General features: G+C 42.5%; 1 protein-coding gene across 13 annotated transcripts in view; it reads left to right on the top strand.

Annotated features, from left to right (window-relative positions):
* Positions 1 to 13,799, top strand: part of ZNF385B (zinc finger protein 385B) — a 194,842-nt gene that overhangs the window by 171,865 nt on the left and 9,178 nt on the right. For 12 of the 13 annotated variants that reach the window (XM_060280543.2, XM_060280536.2, XM_060280547.2 and 9 more), the window contains 3 exons: positions 8,471 to 8,746; positions 10,857 to 11,035; positions 11,965 to 12,066. In XM_060280543.2, coding sequence (XP_060136526.2) covers positions 8,471 to 8,746; positions 10,857 to 11,035; positions 11,965 to 12,066 — 557 coding nt within the window. The remainder of the gene's footprint in view (positions 1 to 8,470; positions 8,747 to 10,856; positions 11,036 to 11,964; positions 12,067 to 13,799) is intronic. The other variant, XM_060280541.2, reaches the window with a different exon arrangement.

Here is a 13,799-nt window from a genome sequence, read left to right as displayed (position 1 = left end):
CTCCCTATAGCACATTTCTCAAACTCTTGCTTGGTAATGTTGACAGCAGAATCTAGTGGGAAGCCGTGCTCTGGTCTTTCTGCATAAACCAGTAAACCTTGGTAAACCTCATGAATAGTCCTGGAACATTACAGTCCCTTATAGAGTAGACCATAGAGGCATCATTAGTTCCACATGCAGTGGAACGAAACAGGCTGCTATTTCTTTTTGAATTGTATTAAGTAGATGTTTTGAAATATATTCTTACCCCGCATGACTCTTGCCTTTATTTATAAATGCCAGCTTAAATGTGGACCCTGAGAAGAAATGTTTTGCACTTCACAAATTGTGCTTTGGATAGTGACTTAGCTCAGTGTTTCTCAACCAGTGTGCCTCCAAATGTTTTGGGACTACAACTCCCATCATCCCTAGCTAGCAAGACCAGTGGTCAGGAATGATGGGAGTTGTAGTCCCAAAACATCTGGAAGCACACTGGTTGAGAAACACTGACTGAGCTTAATGTTAGGACTCAGCTACACAGCTTGCATTTATAACATTATAAGTGCATTATAAAAAGGTGACACCAGATGGCAATGTAGAGCTCAATGGCAAATTGCATACTGTATATACATATATATATATTATAGCGGGGGTTTTTCATACCATTTTCATAGCGTTTTTATATCTGTGTAGATCCAGCCTTAGAGTTAGTGACTAGCCCAATTGGTTCAGGGATGATGTACAAGTGATCATGTACCAAACTGAAACTTGCAACTTGGACAGACAACCACATGGGACCACCTACCCATGGAGTGGAGATGGTTTTAAGAAAGTATCTTCAGCCACACTTGCTCAGAAATTCAAAGCAGCCATCTCTCTCTCCCCCCCCCCCCAAATTCAATGTCCCCGACAGCCTTAGGAACTGAAGGCTGATGGAAGGAAGCAAAAGAGGTAGCTCCAAGAATTAGTAATTCAGTTTTAATTTATACCCCACAAAACCAATCTTAGCTGTGTGAAGATGATGATAAAAATAACTCCTACAATAAAGACACGTAACACATGTGCACATACATTCACAAATTCTCTCCGGGCAGAACAAACCAAATTAAATAGTCAAGATACTCAGCTTCGTGAGCTACTGAACAGGATGAGTGCCCCAGCTACTCAAAACTGCACCTGTTTACTTATCAAATGAAAATAAGGATCCTTTGATCACACATTCTAAATCAAAACAAATATACTTCAGAGTTGGAGGGTCACAAATTTGAATTCCACATTTTTGTATCTTCCTTTTGTGATATAAAAGGATAAGAAAATAAATGCAAATGTGTTTTTTTACATAAAAGAGAACAATATATGCTTCTCAGAATATAAATGTGGGGCCTATTGCTCCCTTTGAGCCTCTCTTGCCTATGATCTTGTCTCAGTGGTGTCAACTTGGGCTTAGTTGTGAGATTTCAATATTTAGTCCTAACAGTTCTTTTTCTAGGACTCTGCAATATTTTTTATGCTGTTGGCATCCGCCCGTCTCAAGAGACAACGGAGTGCTCCTCTGGAGGTGAAGACAAAACTCTGTGTTAGCAGCACTGAAGTTTTAATTAATTAATTACATTAATTTTATATTTGTGTCTTGCGGTCCGGGGCTGCCCAGATGACAGGACTCCTCTCTCAGCGTCACTGATATGGTCTATGGGAAAGCAGAGGAATATGTTTGGCACCAGCTGAACTGCAGGAGTTGACAGAAGGAGGTGTACAAAGCTTAGGGATTCCATTCTGGATTTCTGTAGGGTTTAGTCCTTAGCCTGTTCTTATCCCAAATATAGGGAGCAGAGGTTTAGGACCAGAGCTTTCCTTCTCCTAGATGGGCTACCTTCCCAAGTTGAGGAGCCCCCTCCCTCCCTCTACGATAAGTGCAGAGACTGCCTTCTTGACCATGGCACCCACTATTGGTCCTGTCCACTCAATCTTCCGGAGCCTGTCTTCGCATGCAAGGGAAGTCCCTAGCTCACCCAGGGTTTGAGACCTATCACCTACCCTCACCTGGTTTAGCTGGCCAGTTGAAGCTGTTCCCAGGATGTGGCCACTGTGGCATCCTGACAACTTCTAGGAACCATAGGTGGAGCTGAGAGCAGGGTGGGGACCAAAGGTGGATGGATTACCCCAGAAGGTGTCGCCCACCAGAGGTACTACGCCTTCAACTAATACCCCAGTTCAGTACCCTACTACAGTTTCAGTTTCAGATTATTTCCTCAGCTACTAATGCTATGGAGCACTCATTCTAATTTGTTGAGAAAATGTATTTACCATCTGGAAAATGGGTTGACGGTCCTTGCTTTTATATTCACTATTGAAAAAAAAGAGGTCAATTCCACTGTGGCACAGAATGTTGGGGTGGTGTGTACAGGTTTTTTAAAAACCAAAAAACCAAAAACAACTTTAAAAGTAGGACATTGCAGGAGTCCCTGTTCCCATGTTGAAGGGAAGCATCTCCTCTTCTGAGCACCAGCTCCCAGTCCTTTGCGAGGCAACCAGCACTTCTGCATGAGAATCAGATGCCACTTTTTCCTTCCCTCAAAAGGGCACAGGGCATTGGCTGAGCAGACCGAAAGGGAAAGCGGCTTTCATCCCAAATCATAACTGACAATTTAAGAGATTAACATTGGGCTTTCTGCTCTCAGAATTTCAATTCCACACTTTAATTCCAGATTTTATCTGTCCACCTGCCCCCCCCCCCCGGCTCTCTCTCACACACCTTGCTTACACACACATATATATGTGCTCCCTTTTATTTGCATCACCTGGGACAATAAGTGCTCCTGTTGTTCCACAGGCATTTCACAATAGCTGGGAAAGTAATCTGGATAAATTATTAAGGTGCAACTTTGGTAAACGTTCAGTATCTCCCCCCCCCCCCCCGCCAGTCTTTTAGATCGTATGTGATTATTCTCAGGATTCATAGCTGCCAAGTACCCTGTTTTCCCCAGGAAACCCCTGTTTTTACTTACCTTTTCCCAGTGGTTCCCCGTATCACTTCGTCTCCCGTTTTTCTCCGTTATTTTCTCCTGCCGGCGGCCATTTTTTTCTGATTTGCCCTTCTATGGGCACAAAAAATGGCCGCCGCCGGCTTCAAAAGTCACATCTACACATGACCGGAAGTGCGTAGACGTGACTTCCGGTGTCGGCGGCGGCCATTTTTGGTGCCCATAGATGGGCGGGGCGACACCGGAAGTTACGTTGACGCAACTTCAAGTGTCACACGGCTGCCGGTCCCGGATTCTGCAGTCCGGGACTTGGAAGGTAAATCAGGATTATTCTCACATTTTAGGATAAGCTGCTAGATTTGCAATCCCCACAGTGGTTGCCTTGATCTCTTTTTGCCCCTTCATCCGCTGAGAAGAAGAATGGCACCTCTGACCAGTTCTTCTTCCCAGGCCCCTCTCCCCCATCTGAACATGCATTAGCCATTGTTTGAGCCTCTGATTGAGCACTATCAGAATATGACCTCCACCTTTAAATTTGTGGCAGGTATAAACTCCTTAACTGGCTTGCATCAGCTTGAGTTGGTTGAGAAGTGAATGGAAAGATGTTTTACGGAAAGAGTTAAGAGGTGTTCTGCTCCAAGCTGATTTGCATGCAGGTCTACAGGGTTATTCTATTTTCTGCACCATCCCCATGGTTCTTTTTTCCCTTTCCCCCCTCTTAAGCCTCATTTCTCAATAGAATGCGCAACCATTTAGGAAGTTGCTACTCTGAGTGACACCCATTAGTTTCTCATTATTTAGAAAATGGGGCAGTAAAGCAGAAAAAAGAATTGTTCTAAAATTCCTTATCAAATCTGCCTAACTTTGTCTTAATGAATGTCAAGGAGTAATGTGGTGCAGTGTTTTTGTTTGTGCATGTGCGTGTGTGTGTGTGTGTTTAATGATAATGAAATTCAGGACAGGAAGCCTTTAGAACTGAAATTAAAAAATATGTCCTTGAACAACTTTTTAATTACCCTCTTTCTGCCATTTATGGTATATATTATTAATCCTGCCCTTCAAATAATAATAATAATAATTAATTTCGCAATTGAGTGATCCTGAACCTTAAAAACATTTGGTTGGGGTAGGGAGCCTTCTAAACTAGAACAGTTTCTTCCTTAGTATTCAGACGGTTGGTCCACAACCCAGTCTTCTGTGACTGTCAGCTAATTGACTACTTTTCCGAAGTTTCAGTTGCCTTATTTTGTTTCGGAGAAAGAAATGCATTTTGAACAGGTAGGGAAAAAAGAAACGTCAATTTAAATTTTGTTTCAGATATGCCAGGTATCTAAAGTGTCAACCCCAAACCTTTTACTGAAAGTTACTGACAGAATTTTTTCTGTATGTTAAATATATAAATTTCACTCTCTGTCTGGAATTAATTATTTATTTCATTTGATTAGCCTTCCAGAGCACCCCAAAGGCTTGTGGGGAAAAGTCATACAGCTCCTTAAAGTGATTTTTAAAAACCACCCCCCATTGTACCCTTTCCCAGAGCATCAATAACTAACTGGTTAAAAAAACACACAAAAACAAACCACCGCTTGAAGACCCTCAAATTGAGGCCTAAGTCTTACACTGTGGTTTTAATTCGGCTTCACTTCTACATCATTCTGGAAATGTGAAAAGGTATCGTTTATGTGGAATGGGACGCGGGTGGCGCTGTGGGTTAAACCACAGAGCCTAGGGCTTGCCGATCAGAATGTTGGCAGTTCGAATCCCTGTGAGGGGGTGAGCTCCCGTTGCTTGGTCCCAACTCCTGCCAACCTAGCAGTTCGAAAGCACCTCAAAGTGCAAGTACAGTAGATAAATAGGTACTGCTCCAAGCGGGAAGGTAACCGGCGTCTCCGTGTACTTCTCTGGTTCGCTAGAAGCGGCTTTGTCATGCTGGCCACATGACCTGGAAGCTGTACGCCGGCTCCCTCAGCCAGTAAACCGAGATGAGCGCCGCAACCCCAGAGTTGGTCATGAATGGACCAAATGGTCAGGGGTGTGTATATGTATGGTGATGGGGCCATAGGAAAGTATCACATTTAACACCATCTTGTCTTGCCACTAATGGCCATGTGCACTGTTCTTAATTTTTAATTTCTTATAACTCAAGAGTATTGAACATTCATAAAATGTCATACATTTTAATTTTTATGGTGTCATTTTTATTTTTATTAACTATTTAGGAGTTATTTACACATTCAGTAGAGAAGGGTGAAGGGTTGCAGGCAGAGGGGAGCCTTAAATGGCTCAGGACCGCAATACCTCATGGACCGACTCTCTCCATATGAACCTACCCTGACCTTGATATCATCTCCTGAGGCCCTTCTTCATGTGCCTCCTCCACATGAGGTCTGGAGGGTGGCGACATGAGATCGAGTGGTGGCTCCCCATTTGTGGAATGTTCTCCCCAGGGAGTTTCGCCTGGCACCTTCAATATATATTTTTAGGCACTAGGCGAAAACATTCCTCTTCCATCAGGCCTTGGGGGTGATTAATACCCTACAGTCTTTTAAATGTGCCTGTGGGAAAGGGGGTATTGTTTTGCTGTTTTGTTTTAATTATTTGTTTTTATTCTGTATTTTATTCTGTGAACTGCCCTGAGATGTTATGACCAAGGCCAGTATATAAATCTAATAAATAAAATAAAGAAATAAGGGTTGGTAGGGGAATCAAAATATGATGGCCTGTATCTCACTTTTGTACAAAAAAGCACAGCATAAATATGGTTGTTGTTGTTGTTGTTGTTTAGTTGTTTAGTCGTGTCCGACTCTTCGTGACTCCACGAAGAGTACTATACTTGTGTATAGTAGTATACACAAGCAAACTATTAATAAATGCATGAAAACTACTTCAGGACAATGAGTCCAATAACATAAGAGACAACAGCTTTTGTCATATTCAGCCTAAAGTTATACTTAATTAGAGGGATTTTTTCCTCAAGACTTCAGCATAAATGGAGTTATTATTTTAAAATAAAATAAATAAATAAGAATGAGAAAGGAGTTTACATATCTACCCTATGCAGGGAAAAATACATTCAACATTTGAAAAATCGATCACAAAACAAATATTTCCTCTGTTCATTGCTTAAGGAATACAAGAACAGTGCCAAAACTAAATATTTCCCATGTCCATTTGTGACCAGATCGTTTTGTTTGCTTTGTAACATATAAAAAAACCTTAATAAAAACTTTAAAAAAACAAAAAACTCCTTCCCTCCTCAGAAGTGCTATTGTTACCATAGCATTAGGATTCCCGGAACTGTCAAAGCTTTTTTTGCAACAGCTTGTTCAAATTTCGATACAAGAACAAAGGGAGAATATAGTGCACTCTTGAGAAATATATTCCAGTAGGTGCTGTCTGCAGGTGCTTTAGAAGTCTGTACCTCTTTTATGCGAATGGCAAAACTAATGAAAGGCATGCTCCTGAGCTTTGCTGAGCTGTCAAAGGAAGGAGTGAGGATGAGGTGGATTGCAGCCTGCTGTGGAAACACACCAGGATCGTGAGCCCAGGGTGACAGGGTGTCAAAGCTAACTAGGGACAACTTTCCTAGTCACCACTCATTTTACCCTGAACGATGCTATAGAAGTGGTAAACAGTCGTGTTGTTAAAATACTCCCCTGTACAGATAAATAAGATGTGCTGCTGCTTCCGTTTTTTATAACCTTGCATCTCTTGAATGTGCCAGATTAGGAAAGCAGGAAAAACAGTTCTCCAATCTTTCACAAAAGCCGAGTATTACTTAGTAGGTGCCTGATTGTGTTCACTTCTTTGTTTAAATTATATCAGAGGTGTCATGATTGTTTTGTCAAACTCTGTCTGAAAACATGGTAATAATTTATTCATCCCTTGCAAGTTTCCTGTCACTGGGTTATACTCATGGCTTTATAACATGGCTTTTTTAAAAAAGGGGGGGCTATTGTTTATATACTGCCATCAATGTCCACAGCATTTCATAATGAAAAATACGACAACAGCAACAAACAACCCCCACTTTGAGGAGCTCCCTATCTAATAATTAACACAAGGAGTGGAAACAGAAGGAGGGGAGGAAGATGTGAGTAAGGGAAATGGGGAATTATGCTGAAGAACTAAATAAAAGGTTTAAATTAGGGTGGCTCACCTGGGCCCTCTAGCTGTTGTTGGCTTGTGGCTCCCATCAGCAAACCCCTCCAGCTAGCATGGCCAATTGTCAGGGATGATGAGAGGTGGGATCCAGCAGCAGCCACAGGTTTCCCCAGCCATGGTTTACAGGGGTTAGCAAACTTTTTCAGCAGGGGCCCGGTCCACTGTCCCTCAGACTTTGTGAGGGGCCGGACTATATTTTTTGGGGGGAAATGAATGAATCCCTATGCCCCACAAATAACCCAGAGATGCATATTAAATAAAAAGACACATTCTGCTCATGTAAAAACACCAGGCGGGCCCCACAAATAAAGCAAAGATGCATTTTAAATAAAAGGACACATTCTGCTCATGTAAAAACATGCTGATTCCCAGACCATTCGTGGGCCAGGTTTAGAAGGCGATTGGGTCAGATCCAGCCCCCAGGCCTTAGTTTGCCTACCCATGGTTTAAATGCTTGTGAAGACTCTTTGTTGGGTGGCATTCTCTCCTTCCTCTTGCATCTCTTCTTCACTCTCCAATCCTCAAGCTTCTCCTGCTTCTATTGTCTCACACCCAGTTCACGGATTCCTTCTTCCAAGCCAGTCTCCAACCCCCTTTCTCCCAGTGCCTACTCATCAGAATCTGGCCACAAGATATATATTGGGGGGGGGGGGTAACAAGCACATACAGCATCTCTGCTTTCAGTTCACAGAGACTTTTTAACAGGTCAATGTGAGACCCTAATGTTATGGCCAGTGTGAGGTTGGGGGAGAAGAGTGGTGGGAATTGGAGGAGAAAGAAAACAGTGGGTGGTAGTAAACTTTCATTCCTTTACCTCTGTGCAAGGTTTTTGTGTCAGCGTCGCGTGGGTTGGTTGGGGGAGAGAGATTGGGGGGTGGGGCCACGGCATGGTTGGTTGCCTTCCGTTGACTGCAGTGAGTATTGTTTACTCCACATCTCTGCAGCAATTTGAAAATTCATCCATATTTTAGGATCCTAAAAACACCTTTTTGAATGCAGTTTTGCCTAATGTGTGCGTTTTTTGCAAGCAACTTCCCCTAATATAATGCATTTTTTTCCACTAATACTTTCGTTTTTATGTGCACCTTTCTCTGATTCTTGTAAACGCTGATTGGCTGGAAAACAACATCGCTTGCAGATTCCAACAGAGGAGCTGCATTACAGTTCACATGTTGCTTCAGAAAATTGCAGTTTTGGTCGATTGTCCTTTAAGTGTGAACTCAACTGAATTTGCCTGAGATAGGGCCCTAAAACACTGGTCATGTCTGGTTCTCGTACCATCATCTGAATTACAGGACAACCTGGCAGCCTAATATTATTTCTCTCTCTCTCTCTCTCTCTTTCAGAAGATAAGGCAAACCTGACCGTGAATGGCTCTAGTCAGCTTCCAAATGCTGATGTGGTCTCTTTTATACCTGAGCTTGGAGCTGCAGCAGTGCTTGTCACATCTGCAGCGGTAGCAACAACATCTACACCCTCAACATCAGCTTCTTCCAAAAGCACAAATGGGACTACTAATGCCATTTCTGAATCAGAAGAGGAGAAAGCCAAAAAACTGCTTTACTGCTCATTATGCAAAGTGGCTGTGAACTCCCTATCACAGCTAGAAGCACATAACACAGGTGAGTATCTACCAGAAATAACTAAATGCATCATTGAGGGGAGGGGGGGGGGCTGAAAGAAGTTCATATAATTGGCATTTAGATATGGTGGTGTATGTAATAATTATTTGCCTCTTCTTTATTTATTTTTTAATGGAGAGGGTGTTTTATGTAAAATATACAGTGGCAATTACTAGATTCCTGTCTGCAGACAACACAGGATGCATAAATTCTGTTCTTTATTAAAGCTCTTAATCATCTGGTTATACAGAAATAGGCATCTACTGTGTGCTTAGTGCTGCCATTTCCTGTGAATGCCCTTGTTGCCCAGACTGATGGTTTCGCCCAACTTCCTGGGATCTGTATTTCGCCCTCTTACTTCAGTAAATGCTGTTGCAGAACACAAAATCAGAAGGCAGTTTTCACGATTTCACATTTCAAGGAGAACCTTTGAGGTCCACCTCATATGCAGTACCCTCCAACGTTTCTCTGATGAAAATAGAGACGTCCTATTCCATTAATCTTACTACCATTACCATGCCCATTGTTTTATTTATATCGCTCCCATCTGACTGGGTTGCCCCAGCCACTCTGCCAGGCTGCCCAGGCTCATGGAGAAAGGAGATAGAAGCCTTGGAGAAAGGGGAAACATGGCGGTTGAGGTCAAGGTGGTGGTCACCCCTCTGCCACCGCCATCGCTGCAACACCAATGTCCCAAAAGTGTAGTATTTATTTATAGTGTCCCCGGATTCATTGAAAAAAAATCTGGTAACCTTATGCTTCCCCTTCCCCAGTGTTTTAACTAGGTATAAGTATGTTATTGTGGCAGAAGCCTTTGTGAGCTAATACCACTCATGCATAAGAAAAAGTAATGCATAAGTGGTTTTAAGTAGATGAAACAAACCAGGTAACTGAAAGAATATAGATTTTAAAGACCTACTATTGCTTCTGCGGGAGAATATAATTATACCTGTGACTCTCATACCTCAAAGTGTTTTTGTGTCTTTGGTTTTTTTTCTTTCTTTTAAAAAAGAGCAATAACAAGAAGCCATGTGTTCCTTCTGTTTCCCTCATGATGGTATCAAACTGCAGAACAAAAGTCCTGTGTGCCTTTTCTCATGCAGTCTCATCATTTTCTGGTCAACAGAAGCTGCTTGCATAACTTGAAAGTTGTTGGAACCCTAGAAGCACCATTGGTGTTTCCCAGACACAAAATTGCTGGTTGAGAGTAATGTGGACTGCAACAGGAGAATTAATGGCCAGGGAGTGGGTGGTCTTTTCCTTCTGCACCAATTCTCTGCCACATCTCCCCAGAGAGACTTCCTTCCTCCATAAAGCTTATTTCCAGTCATGGAGCCAAATGTGGGATGAATGGGGGGAAATGGAGATAGCTCAGTTGGTAGAGCATGAGACTATTAATCTCAGGGTTGTGGTTTTCAGCCCCACATTGGGCAAAAGATTCCTGCATTGCAGTGAGTTGGACTTAGATGACCCCATGTCCCTCCCAACCCTACCATTCTATGAATCTATGAAATGGAAGATCATGGGAGAATCAAATGATGGGAGGAAATGGTCCAGCAGCTACATATCTGCCTACTGATTCCCCTTTGCCCCCTACATTAAGCACTTTGAGTCAAACTCAGGAGGACTGGGATCTCCAACCCTCATGTAGTTTCGTCCTTGGTTTCTGGTTTTCTCATGAAATTCCATTTCTCATGAAATTCCAACAACCTACACGATTCCTTACACAAGCCAAGGAGATAAATATGGACTTCTTGATTAAAAGGATGGATTAAATACATAGATGCAATTATACTTACCTGTATATAACATAGTCATCTCCATACTGGCTTTCCATGTTGATGTGTTAAGTTTCCATTGTTTTAGTCTCTCCTGGGTTTGGGGGCCGGGGTGTTGTTTTGTTACTGCTTGTAAGAAGATATTGTTCACTTGCAAAAAAAACAAGGAAAAAAGCCTTTGGGCAGGTAACAAAAAAAAGCAAAGCCCTTCCTTCATATCTACCCTATGTGTAAATATGGAAAGTGATGGAAATGCTATTATGGCTGAAAATGTTTAGTTGCTCATTTAAGGGAGAAACCATCTCTGACGCTTTTGCAATGTGGCTCATCAGGTTCCAAGCACAAGACAATGGTCGAGGCTCGGAATGGTGCCGGTCCAATCAAGTCTTACCCTAGACCAGGATCCAGGCTGAAGGCTCAGAATGTCACTGTGGGCTCAGGACTGCAGAACAAAACATTTCATTGTGAGATCTGTGACGTCCATGTCAACTCAGAAATCCAACTTAAGCAGGTATGGCGACAGCATCAGGAATCTGGGTTTCCATAGCGCTTGCCACATTCATAGATCACAGGAGTCCTTTGTTTCGTATCACGTGCTCGCCGGATTACGTGGCTAGTTTTAATTTGGCAGACCAAATTCCACTTTCCAGGTGTTAGCAAAGGAATCCAGCTGCCTTGTGCAAAAATATGGTACCAGATCCTGAATCTCAGCTTTTGCTTTTAAATTGGCATATATATAAACCTCATAGGTGCTCAAGAACGAGTCTGAAAACATTTAGGAAGCCCTTGCTAATGGCTGAGAGCCACTTTCCCTGCAGATGAGAACAGCTTGTGTACAGGCTTGGATGATTCCAGCCAGCCGCTGTGTGCTGGCATGGTGATGGCTGCAGCACTTGCAGCCCTCCCAGTGCTTAAATATATAGGGATGAGAATTCCCTTCTTTCCTGGATCATCACCATCCATCTGCTGCTAGCAATTTCACATGCTAAGGCCAGAGCTGTCATCCAGCACCTTCTCCTCTCTCTCTTGCTCTCTTGATGCACAGTCTATCGCTTTGATTTTATTGTCTCCTAATGAATATCTGAGCATGCACAGATTTTAAGTAATAAATTTGGGAGTTTTTTTTAAATGTACCTGATTTGCACAATCATAATATCTAAATGTTCTAGTTGCATGGTTTTACAGGGGTTTTGCTACTGAAATCTATTTTTTTCTCCTGGAGCTCTATGCAGTTTATTTTCTTGGAGTAAGATTTGCACAATAACTGCAGCAGGTGATATACAGCGTTAGTCAAACCCAATGAAATAATTGGGCTCATGTAACTAAAGTCCCCTGATTCCTTTGAGTTTACTCCAAATATGGCTACCATTAGATATCATCCAGTATTAGGTAATGACTTTTAAACTGAACATTTTTGTTTGTTTTGTTTTACATTTCCAGCACATTTCCAGCAGAAGACACAAGGACAGAGTTGCAGGGAAGCCTACAAAACCGAAATATAGCCCTTATAACAAACTACAACGTAGTCCAAGTATTCTAGCAGTAAGTGTTGCCTGAGCCTAGCATTATATATATCTACACATTGTTCCGTAACTGGGGGATTCCAACTGCAGCCAAGTTTAGGTGTATGTCAAATGTGAATCTGCCAGTCCCCACACAAAGGAAGTTAGCTGTTGCTGGAGGGGAGGAATAAACCATCTGAAATGGAACAAGTAGTGTGTCTTATTTTTCTTTTTAGAAATGTACTCCATCTCTTTTAAAGGCCGAAGCAGTGCACGTTAGGGGAATATATTTCTGCCTTTAAGCAAGCCATTTTTGCAATGTCCCGTTCTTCTCATGGTTCCAGCTGAAAGCAACAGCAGGCAATGTTTAAATTGAACCCTAGAGGGCGGAACAGACTCCATTGTATTTCTCTTGATTGTTTCTCACCTTCCTCTTGCCCATTCCAATGGCAGCTATTAAAACTACTGTGGTGCTACGGAATAGTTCCAAGTCCTCAAAAAACAGAGCTTATCTTGCAGTGTAGAATTCCTTCCCCACATAATTTCCGTTTCGTGGGCACTCATGTCCAGGATACAGTGACCAGTGGAAGATTTTGTGACCATCTCTGTGTTAGTGAAGATATCTAGAAGAGGCTCTCAAGGGCTGCTAGCCAGGATGGCTATGCGAGGCAGTAATGCTTCTAGATACCAGTTGCGGGAAGCACAGGAAGGGAGAGTTTTGCTTGGCTTTTGGCTGGCTGGGAGGCCCTTGTGAGAACAGGGTGCTGGAGCAAGTGGGCCATTTCCCTGATCCATCAGACTCTTCTTATGTTCTTACGATGGGTGTCAGCCTCCTGCAGAAAGAGGCTCCCCACTGAAGTTGGCGACCATTATTTTTAACGAACCTGGAGTGCATCCGCGGTGCGCTGCAAGCCAAGGATGCCTAAGGAACATATATTCTCAGTTTTTAACGTGCAGCACGTTCCAAATGACCTTTAGAAGCAAGCAAGCAAACAAACAAACGCTAATATCCTTGCATAATTATAAAGAATAAAATTAAAATGCTTCAGGCTATATCCACTTATTAGTTTCACGGTAGGGGAGCTGAAGCAGGTGCGTGCTGGAGCACAAGACCCAGTTAAGTGTTTAATTTGTATCTGTAAGCAGGCAGTGAGTGGGTTTGGGCAGATCTCAGGACCAACTTCATACATTGCTGCTTGTACAATGTTTTCAGGACTTTTGACCATCAGTGTTGTCTCTGAAAGTATAGTCAGGGTCCATGAAGCTGACTGCCTCAAGAGGTGCTATCAGGCGACTCTGCATACACATCTTTTTCAGTTAATAAAGTGCATTAACCACTTGTGCATGCTAATTTTAGCTGTATCAGGGACTGTCGGGGAGGGGGGAAGTCACCTGCTGATTCCTACCCGCAAATAGAAGCAAAACCGGTAATAAGCCGGTAATGGTAGGTTGTCAGTGCCCTGTAGAAAAATAATCACATTAACCTTGGCAAGAAACATTTTAGTGGGTCAATTCTGCTAATCCATATAATGCGCAGGGATATTGACATTCGGTAGAAGGTTAACCTTAATGCAAATAGCTAATTGCAGTCTGCTTTACAGTGTTACGGTATCACTTGGATGTTTTTAACCTCCTGGACAGAAAATTTTAAAACGGAGGAGGTGGAATTTTAAAGCACTTATTCGTTTGCTTAGGTATTTATAGCCCACTTTTCCAGGCAAAATCCCCCAGAAAACAGCTTACAACATAATCAGTGCAGCACATATTGAAATA

This window comes from Zootoca vivipara, chromosome 1 (assembly GCF_965207765.1).
Source record: "Zootoca vivipara chromosome 1, rZooViv2.hap1.1, whole genome shotgun sequence".
Classification (NCBI taxonomy): Eukaryota; Metazoa; Chordata; class Lepidosauria; order Squamata; family Lacertidae; genus Zootoca; species Zootoca vivipara.
This window is presented reverse-complemented; position numbering and strand designations above follow the sequence as displayed.